This window comes from Pristis pectinata, chromosome 1 (genome assembly GCF_009764475.1).
Source record: "Pristis pectinata isolate sPriPec2 chromosome 1, sPriPec2.1.pri, whole genome shotgun sequence".
Lineage (NCBI taxonomy): Eukaryota > Metazoa > Chordata > Chondrichthyes > Rhinopristiformes > Pristidae > Pristis > Pristis pectinata.
In genome coordinates, this window is record NC_067405.1 from 62,460,026 (window position 1) to 62,480,641 (window position 20,616).

The 20,616-nt window shown below is 39.1% G+C and overlaps 1 protein-coding gene across 3 annotated transcripts in view; it reads left to right on the plus strand.

Annotated features, from left to right (window-relative positions):
* LOC127574760 (protein unc-80 homolog) overlaps window positions 1-19,345 on the plus strand; it is a 211,845-nt gene extending 192,500 nt beyond the window's left edge. For all 3 annotated transcript variants that reach the window (XM_052024066.1, XM_052024057.1, XM_052024074.1), the window contains 7 exons: window positions 636-815; window positions 3,778-3,925; window positions 5,992-6,048; window positions 8,584-8,665; window positions 12,426-12,537; window positions 14,140-14,360; window positions 16,999-19,345. In XM_052024066.1, coding sequence (XP_051880026.1) covers window positions 636-815; window positions 3,778-3,925; window positions 5,992-6,048; window positions 8,584-8,665; window positions 12,426-12,537; window positions 14,140-14,360; window positions 16,999-17,268 — 1,070 coding nt within the window. In that variant the 3' untranslated portion in view covers window positions 17,269-19,345. The remainder of the gene's footprint in view (window positions 1-635; window positions 816-3,777; window positions 3,926-5,991; window positions 6,049-8,583; window positions 8,666-12,425; window positions 12,538-14,139; window positions 14,361-16,998) is intronic.
* The last annotated feature ends 1,271 nt before the right edge of the window (window positions 19,346-20,616 follow it).

The window sequence follows — 20,616 nt, forward strand, 5'->3', positions numbered from 1 at the left end:
AAAGAATTGAATTATGCTTCAGTTCCACCAAGTCTATTTCTGCAGCTTCCCAGTATTAGTGGCATGTGAATGCAGATTAGGGGCTCAGTAGTATCACTAACTCTTCATATGTACTGTTCCTTTAAGATACATATTTATTTTCTTCACCATTTTGTCAAATTTCATTGCCTTACAAATTGCACACCATTGTGCATCCTCTGCATTGAGAGCTGGATAGTCCAGTCACTGACTTCTGCTCAACTGCTGTCCTTGTAATTTCTGATTAGGTGGTGAGTGAAATGAGCTCCTCTGGGGTGGTTTCTAACTGCTTAGCACAGAACTGAATAAACTTGCCCAACTGTTATAAGCAGTAACATGGCCTTATGGTTTGGACTCAAATCTTGTTTGAGCACCTAGGTTCCATGGCAACCTAGGCAGGAACACCTAGTCCTGCCCTCAGATACAAACTAGCAAAATTTCACATTTTCCACCACCCTCTACAAAAAGATTTGCATTTTATCAGTATTTTCTGCTGATTACAATTTTTGTGCAAGACTCCTGTTACTGCTTGCAGTTGATGAAAGTACTAAGACTCTAATCAGAAACTTGCAGTGCCATTATTTGTCTCTCATAACTTGTTCATTATATCTTTGCAGCATACCAAGGCAAACCTTCCATCAGCACTGTGGGAACTTCCACATCAGCTTACCGCTTGAGTCTGGCCACCATGTCTCGTTCAAACACGGGGACAGGCACTGTGTGGGAGCAGGACAGCCAACCTTCTCATCAGGCCTCTCAGGACACACTAAGCAGGACTGATGAGGAGGATGGTGAAAGTGAGCATTTGTCATTAACAGAGCTTCAGTTCAACTTGCATGTTAATTGCTTTTAACAGACTGCACAGTTTGTTCATCCTTTGCATTTTTTTTCCATTTCAACAATCATAATTTAGGGCTGTGAAAAATAGCATGAGGTGCAGTTTTTATATTTGATACTTTATAAGATCTAAGTTGAATTGTCTTTGAATGGTGCCTGTTGGAATGTTGAATGTACCTTTGTAGTTTAGAAATTTCCATACTTTAAAGTATTTGCAATAAAATTGTAAAAGCCTCACATTTACACAGGCAATTCTAATTCAAATTAATTCATCGTCATGTGCGTACAGCGCATGATGATTAATATTACATTTTAACTTCAATAATTTTTAATTTGGGGCATATTTGGTTCTTCGTCAAAAATACAATATGTTTTCGGCTTTTTGATTTGAACAAAGCTTCCTGCTTTACTTTTTCCTGCTTTATTTCTCGTACGATACTGAACCACAATGATTAGGTTTGTCCGGGTGGATCCTACTGATGTAACTGATCCAAAATATTGCAGCAAAAGTTGTGACACTTAATGCCAATGGAGGATGTGGCTGCCTGCTTGTTGTAGGCACATTTGCACTCCAACCCCAATACCTCCTGCCCCCTCCCCCCCAACCTTTCATTGTTCCAGCTGCCATGAAGTATTGGTCATGCTTGTTACAGATGTCCAATGCAACATTGCTTGTTTTGTATTACTGCATTGAGAAATTTCTATCCTAGCATCTCCAGGCTAGTGAGTGAAAAAGATGGGAATTTCTTCTCTTGATTTTTGTCGAGTGAGTTTAGCAGAAGTTTCTTCTCAGAAGTCAATCATTAATTGCGGCAATGTTAAAATAGACCAGAAAACTCATTAAAGTTAACTAGCAGCCTAAAAGGATAAACCAACAACTAATTCATAAGTACTGCGTGAACTTTGAAATTGTTCTACTAATGGGTCTGTGCTCTCAAGTTCCACAATTTGCTGGGTGAGTTTATCACGTGGTGCAAATGGCTTGAGCTGCTCAATTTCACAAAACAATAATTGCATCTTCCTTTCAATGTTTTAATTACCATTTTCAGTACTCTGGCACAAGAAATATTGCTGGCCAATATGGATAATTAGATGACTTTTCTGCCAGTAAAGCAATCTCCTCAAATGCCAGGGATTTTATATCAAAAATATAAGGATCGTAAAGTATAGCCTGGTTTGAAATATGGATGTTCAACATGGTTGATATCCATTATAGAGTACGAGAGGCTTGTATTTATTTAATGCACATATTTCCTTCAGAGTATCCTCAACTTCTTTGCAACCAATTTTAAATGAGCAGTGTCCTATAAACAGCTTGTGACGGCCAGATAATCTGTATCTAATATTTGTTGAAGGATCATTTTTTGCCAGTAGGGTGGATGAGCTTAGATACATTTCCAAATTTCCACATATTATTCATTTCCTATTTACTTACAACATAAGAGGCCATTCAGCCCATTGAGTCTATGCCAACTCTCAGTACAATCCCATTACCCCACTTATTTTCCTGTAAACTGTGCTCACACTTGCCCATTCTTCTGCCATCCACCTACAGTAGAGGGTAACCTGCTCAAGAGCAAGCCTTTGGGATGTGTGTGTGTGTGGGGGGGGGGGGGGGGGGGGGGGGTGGAGGTAAGAAACCAGAGCACCTGGGGAAAACCCATGTGCTCCCTGGGAGGACAAGCAAACTATGCTCAGACAGCATCTGAGATCAGAATTGAAGTGGAGCACTAGAGCTGTGAGGCAGCTGCACCACCTACAGTGCCACTGAGCCACCCGTCACCACTTAACTTCCACTCTGCCATCCATCACCACTTTCCCTCTTCATTAGATAGCAAAATAAACACATCGCAGAAATAAACACTGAGGCAGAAAGTGCTTCCAGATAGAATATGTTGAGTGTAGCTATAAAGAAAACTACAGCATGTGATACTTCTTGTAGCCTAGCATTCTCTCTATCCTCAACTCTGGTCTCATCGTCCCAACACATTACCAAAATGATGTGTTCTTGACAGATTTTCTCATTTGTTAAATGCACTGTGTTTAGTGATCTTTGAGCAAGGATGAGGTCACTACAATCATCAGTCCAGATCACATGCAATAATTTCTAGGAAATGTGCATTCAAACCATGTGCAATTTTCTTAAGCTTTCAAATAAAAATAGAGATTTTTGCAGACAGTATTTGTAATTTAGTAAATTAGAACCACCGTTACAATGTTACCATGCTACCTTTCAATATATTTACTTCTAAGGTCGCACAGGCAAAAAAAGTATTTGGCTAGAATCTACATCCTGATGAGTTGACTAAGAAAATTGATCTTGTGTTGATATTTCACAGTTGAATGCAGAGTTGCAAGAATAAAGATATGTGATTAAATCTTCCTGTTAAGTAGGAAGTGGTGTATTGTAGCTGAAAACAAATATGGGAAAAGGAGAAATGAATATTAGTGAATTAGAGATGGCTAACAGAAGAAGCTTTCTCATTGAGAACCTAAACAGTTCACGGGGATTCTGAGTTAAAGTCCCCTGTTCCCACCATGGGTGGATTGTCATGCATCTACATTGAAATAATTTGAAAGTTTATATCTGAAATGTGCATTTGCTACATTTAAAATAAAAGTAAATTGCACAGGAGGGAATAGTTCTGACATTTATCAGCTTATGGGATCACCTAATTGACAACTGCTCAGGTGCACAAAAAAGGCAATTTAAACTTCACTTTCAGAGTATATAAAAATAAATCTTGTAACTATGTTTTTGCAACTTCTAAAGCCTCATCACAGAAGTACTTAAACTGCTTTTATTGGGAGTTCCAGCATGTTCCATGCCAGCTTTTATCATTTTAACCACTGTCATCGGGGCATCATAACTGATATTAATATAGAAAAGTGATTAAATAGGTTTTCCTTTTTGCCTTGCAGATGACACCGTAAGCATGCCTAGTGTGGTTAGTGAACAAGAAGCATATCTGGCCAGCAGTAGTCGAGGACGCCGTCGATTTTCCAGCCACGTCTCCACCATGTCTGCTCCTCAGTCTGATTCAGGAATTAGAATTTTGCCCAGCCACAGGTAATATAGTTAGTAATTTTCTGCTATATGTAAGGTTATAATATTTAACTGTTCTATAAATTATTAAAATTTATTGTGTTATCTATCAAATTTGGAATTTTGACAATGGCAATCCAATATGGGAATATCATTGTTTGTTTTTAATATGTTCTGTTAAGCTTTCCTTCATCTTTGCAGATGTTGATTTGCCACTTAGCAGTGTTAACCAATATCAATCAAATAATTCATGCACTTGTATGAACTATATCTTTGAAGGTTGTTGGACTGATAATGTCGCAGTTACTGTCTATTACAATATAGATAGTATTAGACACAAACATACATTTTATCTTTACGTACTATGAATATATTTCTCACATGCTTATTGCTTTCCACAGCTGCAATGCAGGTACATTTTCCGGGTTACCAACTTCTTTTGACATATGTCAATGTTGGAGAATATAGAATAATTTTGGAGGAATGTTATTCCCACCTGTATTACTAACTTATGATCGATGTAATGTAATATCAAAACTGATTTTGCGTAACACAGTCTAAAATTGACTGAATAAAAATAAAGCTAATGTTCATGTTTATTTGGATTGTGGTTGGAAACAGGACTGTACCAGCTCCATAATCTATTACTTGGTTTGTCAGTTTGCTCTGTTGTTCTTTAAGTATATGATTTCTTGCATATTATCAATATATTTGAAACAAATGGTCCGATTTCTGTGATTATACCTACAAATTATGTGCAACATTATACCATGTTGAAATGCCACCTTTCCAAACTATTGTTTAAATCTTTTGAAGGCCATAAATAAATTGAGAAAAAAATTGGTAAAACAAGTCACACTATTTTTTCAGAATTCACTACATCTGTATAACAGTGCGATGAAATACTAACAAATGCTGGCCATAAAGAGGACCTCAGCTCAGGAACCACAACATACTTTGCCATACTTTCCTCTAGAAGTTATGTTAACCTGCCATGGTTATGCCTGTTTGCCATATTGAAATTAACAGTATTTGCATATGTGCAGGCTTGGAGGTCATATCCTGCAATCACCCATTTTCTCCTTCAACTGTATAGACATTGTTATGCTATTTGGATGTGTCAGAAATCTGATTAAAAGGCAGGCAATGCCTAGATAATTATCATATTTGTTTTCAAATTGTTCATCAAACGGTACAATTAGCAAAATCACAATTAATAAATTGGTATAGAAATATAAAGAAATAGAGACAATAAATTATTATAAATTACTTGTTTCTATGAATAATATTAAAATTGAGTACAGACATTTTTGAAATAAGATGATGTCATTGTCAACACCTACACTTAGACTGCTTTCTTAAATTGCATTGTAGTAATATCAATTATGTAATGTGTTCTTTGAAAACAGGCAGCATTTTGGTTCTGAGAGCAATACTGATGACTTTGTAAACACTTGCTTTGAAATGTTATTTTTGTTATGGCTATCTGGACAGGTGTGACACATTTAAGTGTGTTAATTGCTTGCTTGAACTAGTTAGTAAATGGCAATCAGAACTAATATGAATTGCCTCACCTGCTTATGTTCAATTCCTTTATGTCACCTCCACACAAGATTGTTCTGGATGTAAGCTATATCTTATTATTTCATGCTATGTTCCTTTGTGTAAAGGATATGCAAAGATTTGAATTTGTAGAATAAGTGAAAGAAATACTGGCTGTCATAAACATATACAATATTCTGAAGATAGTAATATAATTGTCACATTTCATTTTCAGATATAATAAACAATTCCTTTATGTTACAAAACAGGTTTTTGCCTTCTTCAGCTACCCATGTTTCCTGTATGAGGAGCTCAGAAATTGATTTTTTTCTTGTAGACTATATTACAGTGTGGATTCTGAGTTTTTCATGTGTTTTGAATATTAATCTAATTTTATCTTCTAGTCCCTAAACTAGTATAAATTTATATTAATTTTTTGTAGTCTATATTAATTACATGCTGCTGAAGAGCATGTAAATTTGTGAATTGCCCTGTTTGTGGACAAGGCATGCATAATTTCCCTAAATACTCATCTCCCTGCTCTGCAGTGAACCTAATGTCCTCGATGAATCCCAGGGACTGGCTGCTGAGATTAACCTTTCTAGGTACAGTGCAATGTTGTATTTATGTCAATATTTGTGCTGGGAATCCTAATAAACAATTCCCTTTTCATTTAACAAGTCTTGTTATTTAATTATCATCTGACTTTTCCCCTTAAAAAAAACTTCCATTCACCTCTCTTTAATCTCATAAATTTTGTGTTGATTTTTTTTTGTCTGTGGAACTGTGATTTAATTAAAAAATCAGATCTCCTGTGAAGATTTCCCATTACACTGATGTTATGATCTCATGGTCTCATAGTGTTCATTTATGCACATGTGTCCCAGCTTTGTAAACGATCAAGTCTTTGATGGAAAATTGGATGGCAAAGGTGGAAATGTAGCTTAACGCACACAATTATTAAGAAGTAGGGAACCATAAAAGGCCCTTTTTTCAATGACTTATCTGTCTACTGAAATATATTTACCCTAATTGATTTAAGTAGCACCAGGAGGCACTTAAGGTGTAAACTGAAATGGCCCTATAAATTGCAGGGATACAGGAAAATAAGGAGACGGGAAATCTGACTAATGGCATTGCTCCCCTAGGAGCTAACATGGGCCACATGAGCCAAGTGGTCTCCTTCTGTGTCATTATAAGACCTAAAAACAATTGAGTGATATCTCAGCACATAACTTAAGAAGAAATATTTTCATTCTTTGATTAAATTTACCTCAGACTGGTTGCATTTCTGTTATTATATTAGATTTAGTAATGAAAAACAGGATATATGTCACCATTGCATTATTGACTTAAAAGTTCATGCTCCCATTGTGTGCATGCTTCCCAGCAAGTTGTGAAAGCGACACTGAATAATGGGAAGGATGTAAAATGTGAAGGATCTAGATTAATTGTCTTCCAATCTGATTTTCACACCAACATACTGTAGTGCCGTCAAGAACCTAGAAGAAATTCTTTCTAATACATCTGTTCAAGACATTTTTCTACTCTATTATTATTACTAACAACTTTAAGGATCTGATATTCTTTTCTGTTAGCTTTTACATAATTAACTGAATCATCCAACGTCACCTAGAGGGATACAGTGAAGGATAATTACATGGAAACATTTATTTTGTTTCTCCTCCCTATTGATTCTCCGGACCTTACAACATGCTGCATCATAATCTATCACTGATCATCCATTAGCACAGCTTTATCTATTATCCAACTGTTTTTATAGCCTAGTGAATATCATCTTAAGCACATAAAATCACAGAATCATCCAGCACAGAAACAGGCCCTTTCAGCCCATCTTATCTATGCCAATTGTGATGCCTATCTGTGCTCATCCTATTTTCCCGTATTAGCCTGTTTCCCTCTATTACCATTCCTATCCAAGTAAATGTTATAATTGTATTTGCCTCCACCACCTGCTCTGACAGCTTCTTCCAGATATTCACCACCCTCTGTGTGGAAAATAAAATTACCCCTCAGATCTCCTTTAAATTTCTCCCCTCTCATCTTAAATCAGTGCCCACTAGTTCCAGGCTCCTGCCCTGGGGAGAAAAATTCTGACTATCTGTCCTATCTATGCCAGTCAAAATTTTACAAACCGTTATAAGGTCACCCCTCAGCCTCCTACCTTCCGTTGAGAACATGTGAGCTCAGTTTTGGTTTGAATATGACGTTCACTACAAAAGCAACAAAATCTCTGCCCATGTAATCTGCCCAACAGATGCAGATACAATAACATGGGTGACTTCCTTGGGGCAGTTGGGTGTAGAATATGTGCCAGTAGGTGCTTTCATATACAGCTATTTGAACTTAGAAATATTGACTATTTTCAATTTAGCAGGAATATTTCTTGAAAATAAAATTATATCCAGTAAAAGATTGAAATTTTGATGCCCCTTTTATTCTTTATTATTGCGTTATAAAATTGCTCACTCCACCATTGCCAGACATATTTTCGTGAATCAGCAGACTTTTGTGATCTCAGTAGTTTTTGCTTCTGTTTTAGCAATTTTATCTTCTGAGTGAAATTATGTTCAGGTTAGCCTTTTGCATGTTGGAACAAATTTATTTGGGCTGAAATACAAAACAAATATTCTTTTGGCAAAATGAAAACATTGCTTTTGTGGTATTATTTACACTGGATTTCAGAGTTTTAGTAAAATCCACAACTTGCTGATTGTTAGACTTAGCTCAGACCATTACTAATCTTGAATAAGTAATTACAAATGAACTTTATCAAATCACTAGCTGAAAAAATGGACAATAAGTGTTTTTAATCTTTAATGTATGAAAATTTTAAACAAAAATTTTCATACAATCCTGAAAAATTACATATAGTCCTGTAAATGGAGCTTAAATTGGGTGGCTTTAATTTATAAACAATGTGCTTGCTTGAATTAAAAGGAATATTTGAGATTCTTCCAGTCAATTGGTCTTCAAGGTCAATCTATAAACCAAACTAGAGCACAGCCATCAGTGTTAGATTAGAACTGCTTGTCACAAAAACATGAAGCAAGCACTGCTATTCTTTTTACTGCATAATTAACACTTGTAATCTAATTTGTGTTTAATATGCTCAACAGGGTTTCAAGTGTACAAAGTGAACCTGGTCAGCAGAATCTTCTTATCCAACAACCTTTGGGAAGGAAGAGAGGTCTAAGACAGGTGAGAATGAATTTTGATCTTTCAGAGTAATGCTGAAAACTCAGGAATTGAACTATGAATATTATTTTGGAATGGATAGGGAGAAAATTATCTTAAAATGTTGATTTAATATTTTGAGGTTCCTTAAAACATTAAGTGCTGGGTCATCAGCTTGGGCTTCTGTCTGTGACTTTATTGATAGTTTGTAGCTGCAGTGTGTGCCACTTGCAGTTCCAACAGTGGACCAGCCAAAATATGGAGTTCATCAGGCTAGGCCTTTGATAACTCCACCTTGCTTGTCACTCATCAGTGCAGGGAGGGCACATTTATGCTCATGCCTTGTAATGTTGGTCCTTCCAGATGATTAAAATGGGCATCCCTGGGGACTATTCTTGGCTGTGGCCTTTCTTGGGGTGGACAGTAGCCACATTCAAACCCACACTACAAATCCTCATCTGGGCCCTGGGATGAAAGGTATGTTTAAAAATAAATAATTCTGCAGGCTGCTCTACCCACAGCATCAATATCTTCCCTCCACCACTATGAAACCAAAGCTCAGCACTGTATTCCTTCCCTGACCTCAGCAAGCCTACTTATTGCTGCAGCCTTGCTGGATGCCTCCTTTGCTGTTGAATCCTATACTTGCACCAGACTGCATTTCACTTCAAGAATTCTGGAGAGTTGGTTTCTTCAGGATTTGTAGCAGTCAACCGTATGACATCAGCGCAAACCTGGGAGAAACAAAGTTTATGGATGCAAGCAGAATTTCTGGCTGCGCTTCCACCAAACTTACAGCAGTGGAACAGGAGTGACGGAAACAAAATTCATGAGTGACCTTTTGTTCAGGTGAAGGAACTGTGGGTGACGAGAGAGATGGGACGACTAGTTAGGGAGAAGAAGGTAGCATACATAATGTATAAGCAGCAAGGTTCAGACAGGGCCCGTAAGGAATAGAGTAGCGAGGAAGGAACTTAAGAAAGGGCTGAGGAGAGCTAGAAGGGGACATGAAAACGCGTTGGCTGGTAGGGTTAAGGAAAATCCCAAGGCCTTTTTCACGTACGTGAAGGGTAGGAGGATGGCTAGGGTAAAGGTAGGTCCGATTAAAGACAAAGGTGGGAGAATGTGCCTGGAGGCGGCGGAAGTGGGAGAAGTTCTCAATGAATACTTCTCTTCGGTACTCACCAAGGAGAGGGGTCTTGATGACGCGGAAGGGAGTGCTGGTAAGGGTGATGTTCTCGAGGTTGTAGATATCAAGAGAGAGGATGTGTTGAAGTTGTTAAATAATATCAAGACAGATAAATCTCCGGGGCCTGACGGGATTTTCCCCAGGCTGCTTCGAGAGGCGAGGGAGGAGATTGTTGAACCGCTAGTAAAGATCTTTGAGTCTTCGTTATCCACGGGGATGGTGCCGGAGGATTGGAGCGTGGCGAATGTTGTCCCCTTGTTCCAAAAAGGTAGTAGGGATAGTCCAGGGAATTACAGACCAGTGAGTCTCACGTCTGTGGTGGGTAAGCTGTTAGAAAGGATTCTAAGGGATAGGATCTATGAACACCTGGAGAATCATGGACTGATTAGGGACAGCCAGCATGGCTTTGTGAAGGGAAAATCTTGCCTCACAAGCCTGATAGAGTTCTTTGAGGAGGTGACGAGGAAAATTGATGAGGGTAGTGCGCTGGATGTGGTCTATATGGATTTTAGTAAGGCGTTTGATAAGGTTCCTCTTGGTAGGCTTCTTCAGAAGGTCAGAGGCCAAGGGATCCAGGGAAGCTTGGCTGTGTGGATTAGGAATTGGCTTGCCTGTAGAAAGCAGAGGGTTGTGGTGGAGGGAGTGCTCCCGGATTGGAGGGCAGTGACTAGTGGTGTCCCGCAGGGATCGGTTCTGGGACCTCTACTTTTTGTGATATTTATAGATGACTTAGATGAGGGGGTGGAAGGCTGGGTTAGTAAGCTTGCGGACGACACTAAGATCGGCGGTGTTGTGGATAGTGTGGAGGGCTGTCGGAGCTTACAGAGGGATATTGGTAGGATGCAGAGCTGGGCTGACAAGTGGCAGATGGAGTTCAATCCGGAGAAGTGTGAGGTGGTACACTTTGGAAGGACAAACTCCAGGGCAGAGTATAGGGTAAATGGCAAGGTTCTTGGCAGTGTAGAGGAGCAGAGGGATCTGGGGGTTCATATTCACAGTTCACTGAAAGTTGCCTCACAGGTGGGTAGAGCAGTTAAGAAGGCCTACGGGATGTTAGCTTTCGTAAATCGTGGGATTGAGTTTAAGAGCCGCGAAGTGATGATGCAGCTTTACAAAACTCTAGTTAGACCACACTTAGAGTACTGTGTTCAGTTCTGGTCGCCACATTATAGGAAGGATGTGGAGGCGTTGGAGAGGGTGCAGAGGAGATTTACCAGGATGCTGCCTGGATTAGAGCGTATGAAATATGAGGAGAGGCTTAAGGTGCTAGGGCTTTATTCACTGGAAAGGAGGAGGATGAGAGGAGACATGATAGAGGTATATAAAATATTGAGAGGAATAGATAGAGTAGACAGTCAGCGCCTCCTTCCCAGGGCACCAATGCTCAAGACAAGAGGGCATGGCTTTAAGGTTATGGGTGAGAGGTTCAGGGGAGATGTCAGGGGGAGGTTTTTCACCCAGAGAGTGGTTGGTGCATAGAATGCACTGTCTGGGGTGGTGGTGGAGGCAGATACTTTGGACAGGTTCAAGAGTTTGTTGGATAGGCATATGGAGGAATGTGAGGTAGAGGGATATGCGGGAGGAAAGGGTTAGATAGTGTGAGGGTGGTTCTATGGACGGCACAACATGGTGGGCCGAAGGGCCTGTTTTGTGCTGTATGGTTCTATGGTTCTCATGTTGAAGTACAGTGTACACTAAAATTACAGTCTCTTTCTTGTGTAAGGAAATGTTTTGCTCAAAAGATTTCGAAATAAGCACCAGAAGTTGCTAAAGATCTTAACATCTTTCCACTCTTTTAAAAAAAAAGTAGGGAATTCTTATGACTGTTCAGAATTTTTAAATACATCATAGGAGTGCGGAGTTGTGATCAGGTATTTCCTGAGTCAGATAGGAACCCACACGATGGATTCTCAAACCCCACTGCCAGGTTTGTCCAACTGAAAACCGTAAGCCATTTGTGATCTTGATGATATCCTGGCTGTTAACTGAAGGTCTTCTCGCTCTTGGCAAACTCTAAACTAAAACAACATACCACAAATATCAATAGGATTACAAATGCAAGATCACTGGCCACAGAAAGCAAAGCACAGATGACAAACCAGATTAATAGTAAATTATTATTTGTGGTTGGCAGAAGGGAACTTGATTTGTGTATGCTTACCTTTACATAGAGCTCTCCCCTTAAAAGTGACATGACACTCCCTTGGAAGAGTGAGGTCAATCATTGCATAAAATTGGCCCCATGAGGGTTACTCACAACTGGGTTTCAGAGTTTACTCCAGAATCATATTACAAATATCACACTGAAATCCTGTTTCAGTGGGAAAGGCAACAAAGCTTTGGACAAAGGATTATTTATTTAACTTGAATTAAAGTCATTATTGGAACATATTATGTTGCATTTGGCCTTAGTTTATTGGCACCAGACAGCTTAAAAATGAAAAAAATGTCTTGTGTCTTAACACTGATGAGTTTCACATTGCTAAACTAAAATTTAGTTCCTAACAAGTTTTGGGTAAGAAATTATAATAAATTTGGGGAAAGAAAAACCTGGTGCGTAAAACTCATTGTCAAATTGATCAATATTCCTTGTAGCCTCGTCGTGCTCTCCTCTCGCGTCCCAAGTTACAGACTGATGTAAGAGGACGACAGGGAGCCCGGTTGTCCACTACCAGACGAGGCATCCAGCCAAAAGCTAAACCTCTAGGTAAGATCCAGGAATTAATTTTCTTTACCCCAAGGTTTACTTAATATCCAAATACATTTAGAAACTAGAATTATAGAAAGTATTGTATGGAAATGCAAATAATTTGAAATGTATAAATTTATGCAGTGTAGGGAGGGTGCATGCGGAAGGGTGAGGACAGGGCACTAGCATCTTTTTGTGCCCCTGTCTCCCCATAATCATTAAGCACATAAGAACGTGAACATTTGGGAAGCTATAGGTTTAATTTGTATGTTTTTCACATGCCCCTCTAAAAGAGGTCAAATTTAAATTCCTGTGCAACAGGAATTTTGCTTAGACAAAAGCAATGCTGAGAGGTATTAAGATAAATAAAAGACACATAATTAAAACTCCATTCAAACTTGGAATTCCAATCAGATAGTTTGGTCTTGTTCATGAAGTGGTGTAATTCTCCAGAGTTCTTTGATGACATGGTCACAATTTTTGGCAGGTATTATATCTGAGGTGATGTAATGTATTGATGGAGTAAAAAAAAATATCAATAGGATTTTTTAGATTTCATGTTCTTTGGTTTAGATTATAATTGACAGGAATCTGTTAATATTACTTAAACATCTACATTATTTTTCAGAATGGTATTTGAATACTTCCTGGACACAAAGATGGATGGTCTCTTAATGATTAGTCTCACCACAAACCATAAATAGAAGTATCTGTCTATACAGGCATATGGTGCATTTGAGTGTCTTTCTAAACTTTCTCCTTTCCTCATCTAGCCTAGTACTGCTCCTTCACATTTATACATGAGGCGCCATGTAATTAGGATAATCTGATTAGCAGATTATTTTCATAAAGACAGCATTATTTTTGTAATACCACTGACATCTTTGAAGATAACATACTAAACTAGAAATAGATAGAACAGTGCAGTGCAGGAACAGGCCCTTTGATCCACCATATCTGCGCCGACCATGATGCTAATGTAAACTGATCCCATCTGCCTGAACATGTTTCATATCCCTCTGTTCCCTGCTGATTCATGTGTCTGTCTAAATGCCCCTTAAAAGTGACTGTCATATCAGCTTCTACCACCTACCCAGCACCAAGCACCTATCACTCTCTGTGTAAAAATAACTTGCCTCACAAATCTCCTTTAAACTGCCCCCTCTCAACCTAAATCTATGCTCTCTAGTATTTGACTTTTCCACCCTGGGTAAAAGACTATCTACCCTGTCCATGTCTACAGCACTCTTTCCATTAGTATTTAAATTTGTCCTTTGCCTCTGTGTTTGGCTTTTGTTATTTGATAGAATGACTTCAGATCAGTTTGCCTTTGTGTATCTCTCCTGATCAGAGACTGCTATAGGGCAAAGGGAGAACCACAGAAACAAGAGGAAGAAATTCAGAATAATGAAACAGGCATCAATAAATCTCATTATAGAATCAGAAGCTAACAGCTAATTTTCCAGTTATGTTACAAGATAATCTGAATCTAAAACATTATGTTGACTAAATATGTATTATGGCTGATGATGGATTGACTTTATTCATAACCTTTTGGTGTTTAATGAAAGAAATATTTAGGAAAAAAAAGTTTGCTATGTTTTACTTGGATTCTGACAGAGCAAAAGAGATCAGTTACCTTCACTGAAATGGAACAGGATAGCATGGCTACTCAGCAACAGGCAACGATTGCAGAAGGAAAGGAGAGTGCACCAGAGCAAACTGAGGGCAGTGTACTAGGGTATGCTGCAGCACCATCGCCAACCACCACTTCATCTGTTTCAGCAGCACAACTTGCATGCCCTTCAAATCAAGATCCAGGCATTCTTGACAGCAGCCAGGTAAATGTCGTTTACAGGAAACTAACCCTAAAAGTTGAAAGAGATAACATTTACAAATACAGGAAGTCCCCGGGTTACGAACGAGTTCCGTTTTTGAGACTGTTCGTAACCCGATTTTGTGTGTAACTCGGAACAGTGTCCGCGCATGCGCACTTGGGCCAGGGATCGCGGCTGCACATGCGCACTTGGCCCGGGGTTCCCCAACCGCACATGCTCACTTGGCCTGGGGTTGGGCCAAAGAAGGTGTACCGCTGCCGTGGTAGGATCGGGGGCCGGGCCCGCTAACAAACCGACCACGAAGGTCGGTTTGTAAGTCGGGCGTTCGTAAGTCGGGGACTTCCTGTAAAATGAAATTTTTATTCTAATATCATGCTTTTTAAAAAAAAAATTCAAAAACTTACTGGCTTCAGTCATGATGATGAAACATATATTTATAAGGCATATTAAAGGGTAGTCACTATTGTATGAATGCAGGAATCAAGTTCGTGCAGCAGGTCCTCACAATCAGCACTGTTAGAGTTGTCAAGTTAATCTATCTTGGTGGTTTTGGCTGATGATAATGTTCTAATCATTAATCAGAACATCAGGGGAACTACATTATTATTAAGAAAATACCAGGGAATCTTTTTAGATTCTTAGTAGAAGGCAGACAAGACCTGGTTAACTTCTCATCTGAATTATCTGCACTTGGCACTGAAGTCTTCTGGGATTTAAATTCTCAAATTTCTATGAAATGATAGTGTTTGAACAAAGCCAAGGTGAAAATTGGGATGTGGAAATTTTGTATTGATGTCTAATTCATGGAATCACAACTTAAGAAAAGAGGAGGCTGTTGAATCCACTACATGCATGCCATCTCACTAAAGGAGATACACACCTCTTGTTCCTCTTTCCCCATGAATGTGAATATTCCGCTTTTAAACATGTATTTACTTTCTGTGTAACACTCATACATTTTCTTCACTTTTGAAATCTTTGATGGATTCTCCTTCAGTGTTTCTATTCAACATTTCTGTGAACGAGAAACATTTCTCTGAATGAAAGGCATTCTCCAACCTTCGTGGTGATCATCTTTAATTTTCGTGCTGGCATATTGATGATTGAAAATGATTTTGTTTTCATCTTAAATTCACCTTCTCAAGATCCAATGTTGTTTTGAATTCTAAGTATTTGGGCTCAAATTAACTCTTTAATCCTGTATTTTCTCTAGTTCTTCCAGTGCCACAAAAATGATTGACTTAGGTAAATGAGGCCTTTTTGAGCTGAAGATGGTGTGATGCAGCACCTGGGGATTCGGAACAAGGGGTCAGAATTAAAAGAAAAATGACCTAAATATGTAATGCTGATTCACCTTGTACAATTGATGTGACAGCAGGTACTGCTACAAAAGATGCTGTGACAGTAATGCTATATTAATATGCATACTCTGCCCACTGTTGTCAAAAAATATGTGGGAGTTTGGTGTACGCAAAAGGATCCCAATTTGTGCAATAGAAAGAGCTCCTGTTGACGTGGCTAGGCACTCCAACCTCATAGCAGTGGGCCTGGAGAAGCTGGGGATGACCAGAAAAAAGGATGCCCAGCAACCCCCTCAGCATTTTTCACCTACTGAGCCTCTGAATTACCTCCAAAGTTCTGTTGTGCTATCCAATTTAAGTGTTCTGAGGGATTTAGATGGATTTTCAACTAGATTATATGGCCTTGAGTTTATTCAAAGGGGATATTGTGGCTACTAGTGATAATACGAAGTTCCATTTGTTCATACTTGCATTCTAGCAGGTTAAATGTCTGTTGACTGATAAGTAGAGCAGCAAATTATAACTGGACGAAAGAGTAAGGCAACTGCATCTGCTGCTGTGCTTTGAGAAAGTATTAAAATATGTGAAATACAAAAGAAAGGGACAAAGTAAAGGAAAAGGTAAGATGATGATATATTGAACTGATGTTTCAGCACAGTTAGAATGATGATTAGATCTAGTCAGCATAATTTAGTTCTTTACGTTGTAAGTCTCTGATTTAAATGGTCATCAGGTAGATGCAGGCAAAACTAATGTCTATTGAGAAAGAAGGAAAGAAAGTGCAAGACAGTCAGGTCTGTTCTTACTAGTCCTAATGTTAAAGAAGGAATAGGAATCGCAGAAGTATATTTTCTCTGCTGCATTCAGCTGAAGAATAGAGAATTGTGTAAGAGTCTTGAGAGGGGGGAAAAATATAAACTTTATTCTGGTCATAACTATCTACGAATATGCTGAAAACATGTACATGTTGGGACATTGTTGGTCAAGCAATAATACAACTAGATATTTGATACCCTTTGAAAACACCTCCCAAGGTTTACTTTAATAATGGCAGTGTACAATGACGCAGTGTCTGATGCATAATGGTAAAAATTCTGCACTGTTCCTCTGAATGCAAAGGCAGTACATTCTACAAAATTGTGCACTGCCAGCCTATGACTTCTATATTAAAATTGTAGAATGAAATGGCCTCCGTAAGAGACTGTGCTTCGTTCACAGGGAAGGTTAACAGTGGGCTCACAGTTCTGAATCCAGGTTGCCCGGGGCATTGCTTCAGAAAGAACAAAAAGAATGCCACTCCTGCCTTGTTCTGTTATAAAACAGTGCTTATACCTTTTTAGGTGAAGCCAACATTTTCAGAGAGTGCATACAAAGATTATAACACAGGAAACATGGTGCTGGAACAGACACAGCTAGCGGAGCAGGTCTCGGTCCCTCACAGTGAAGATATTGGAGGTCTTGAAGTAAGCAATTTACCTGAATGTGCAGGAACTGCCCTGTATATCAGTGAAGAGAATGGAACAGAAAATCCTCTCCTTTCGGATCCATTGGTTTTGTCACATGTTGAACCTGGTGAGACTAATGCAAATGTGGATGAATCCCATGTTTAATGTAGTATTCCCCTGGGACGGAGAGCTTCCTTATAACTCAAGATGCATCATTTTTTAAGTAAATGTTACAATCAGTAATATGTTTCATTTGTTGGCTAGTTGACTAGTTTTGTGTAAACTGTTTTATTGTCTAGATCTATTAATAAGTGTATTTATTCTTGACGTTTCAAGATAACTGGTCAAAGTCAAAAACGTAGGTGAAAATATCAGCTGCCAGAAACCTAACTTGGTGAGTTTCATTCTCATGATTTATTTGGCAGTTTACAGAATTTATTGATCCAAGGCAACTGTATAACAATGTGCCATCATATGAATAGTGGAATGAACTATTCATTAAAACTCCAAAGCTGGCAGGTCAATTATCAGTCCTACATGTATTGCTTTGATGAAGTCTGATATATAGGTCTGTATGTCTCGAGTCTTGATGTTCTGTCATTGTAAAAGAGCAGCTCTGAAAACATATTATTGCCTTATGAATGTATTGTACTACAGAAGTGAACTAGTTTTATGTCAATCAGCTTGTAGAGTCAGATTATTTAATATACATACATGCAATGAAGCCTAAGTTATTTGTCTCCCTGATGTGATAACTTGTCAGATTTTTTGCTATCTCAATCTAATGCCAGTGACTAACATAAGCTGTATTTCTGTTTGTTATTTGCATTGTACTTGCTTTCTTTTTCTTCATTACACTTGATAAGACCAAAACTTGAATACTTTTAATGATTTGTGATTATGGCGGACATTTCAGTTGCATATTTCAGTGTTAAAGGTGACATACGTGCCTAAAGTAGTATGGGAGTATTAATCAACAATGAAATTATTTAGTTCCATTAGTCATTTAAGTGAACTACCTAACCTGTATAGAGGCATCAGGTTGTGTAAATCATGTACTGATTTTAGATTCTATGACTTATAATATATCCTTTCCAAAATGTGAAGGTTATTGATTTCATTAGAATTGGAGCCATTTCCCGTGTGGGCCAGCGAGACTTAACAGTATGTTATCAGGCATATTATTTGGTACACAGAGTTAATGATGGAATTAATACGAATTTGTTATATTGCTTGAGAATCAAAGACTTCTGTCATTTTGTGCTGAGGTGTAATTTGCGAGGATAAGCAACCAAGGTTTGGTTATTGTTAAACCCAGTGTGACAAAAATAAGGGGCTCAATCCCTATGTTCCTGAGGTGTTGCATTTGGAATCATCTATATATTACAGCACTTAACTTGATGTTTATCATAACCATATGGCAAGTCCAATAGGCAGAGTAGACAGAGACAGGTAGGAAGCATAAGAGGGCTGGTAGGCTTAGCTGCATTTAGTTTAATGCAGGTAAGACAGATGAGCTGAGAGCGTGGATCAGTACATATTGTGGCAATCATGGAAACATGTTTAAGGATAGGGCAGGACTGGCAGCTCAGTATTGGTATTGATTTATTATTGTCACCTGTACTGAGGTACTGTGAAAAACTTGTCTTGCATACTTGTATTTCGGGCTGTAGAAGTTTCAGGCATGACAGAGGGGTGTACAAAAGGGGAGGGGCTGTTGCACTTCTGGTCAGGGAGATGATTGCAACAGTATCAGGGAGGACATCCTGGAGGGATCGGCCAATGAGGCTATATGGGTCGGATCTAGACATAAGATAGGGCGATCATTTTGATGTGGTTGTACTAAAGGGGCACCAGTAAACAGCAGGAATTAGAAAAGCAGCCATGTAGGCAAATTGCAGTTTAAAAATAATAGCGTAGCAGTGGGAAATCTTAACTTTCCCAGTATTGACTGGGAATGCCTCAATGTAAGAGGCTTAAACGGGGTGGAGTTTGTAAAATGCATTGAAGAGAGGTTTTTAAAGCAGTATGTAGAGAGTCCTATCAGTGAAGGGGCGTTACTAGATCTTGGGGAATGAGGATGGGCAAGTGATGGAAGTGTCTGTGGAGGAACCCTTTGGAAACTGGAATCTGAGTTCAGTAAGTTTCAAGGTAGTCATAGAAAAAGACAATGTTGATCCTAGAGTTAGGTGTAGGGGAGCGCTGATTTCAACAGAGTAAGACAGAACCTGGCAAAAGTAGATTGGGGCAGCTGCATGAGGGGAACAACTTTTGATAAGTGGGGAGGGGGTGGGGGCACATTTAAAGACGAGATATTAAGAGCTGTGAGTCAGCTTATTTCTATATGGGTAAGTTTAGGGAACAGTTTAAAAGGAAATTGAAAGTTTGATCAGAATTAAGAAGGAAGTATATGTCAGGTACTGGCATTTGGTTTCATTTGGACAGGTACTTGGATAGGAAAGGAGTAGAGGGATATGGGCCTAATGCAGGCAAATGGGATTAGCATAGATAGGCATCATGTCAGCACGGATGATTTGGGCTGAAGGGTGCATTCCTGTGCTATACAACTCTATGACTCTATATGCAAGCTGTTGGCCCAGACGGGTGTACTGTACTCGATTGCTGAATATATAAGAGTGTTAAGTTTTCTTAATGTTTGAGCATCCATCTACAGTTAGTACTGGCCAGTTTATTATGTTGATTTGGGCCTTGAGCTTTCCAGCATTGTTTCCCAAGTATTTTGAAAAACGAGGCTGTATCCACTTGTGGCAATTTTTGTGAGAAGCCTTAAGCTAAAGCAGTCTCTATACACCTCCACTCCCCATCAGAAAGGGCTTTAGGAGTCTCTGTTGCCCCTCTACTAACACTCTCCTCTGCCTGGCCGAACCTGTTCTCACCCTGAACAAATTCTTTTTTTGATTCCTCTCACTCTCAAAGGTATAGCCATAGGCACTTGCATGGGCCTGAGGTACACCTGCCTTTTCTTCAGCTACATGGAACAGTCCTTGTTCCAAATGTACTCTGGCACCACTCCCCAACTCTTTCTCGTCTACATCGATAACTGCATTGGTGCTGCTTCTGCACTTGTGCAGAATGCATCTATTTCATCAAGTTCACTACTAACTTCCACCCTGCCCTCAAATTCATCTGGACCATTTCCGATACCTCTCTCCCCTTTCTTGATCTGTCTTCATCTCAGGAGACAGACTATCCACTGACACTACAAACCCACCAATTCCCACAGCAACCTAGACTGCACCCCCTCCCATCCTCTCTCTTGTAGGGACGCGGTTGCTTTCTCTCAATTTCTTTATTTTCACTGCATCTCTTCTTAAGATGAGGCCTTCCCTTCCAGGACGTCTGAGATGTCCTCCTTTTTCAGGAAACATGGCTTTCTACTGTGGTTGATGAAGCCCTCATCCACTTCTCCACTTCATTATTTGTTATTTCTGCCAGCTGAAATGCGATCCCACCACCAGACGCCCTCTCTACCTCTTGCTGCTTTCTGTGGGG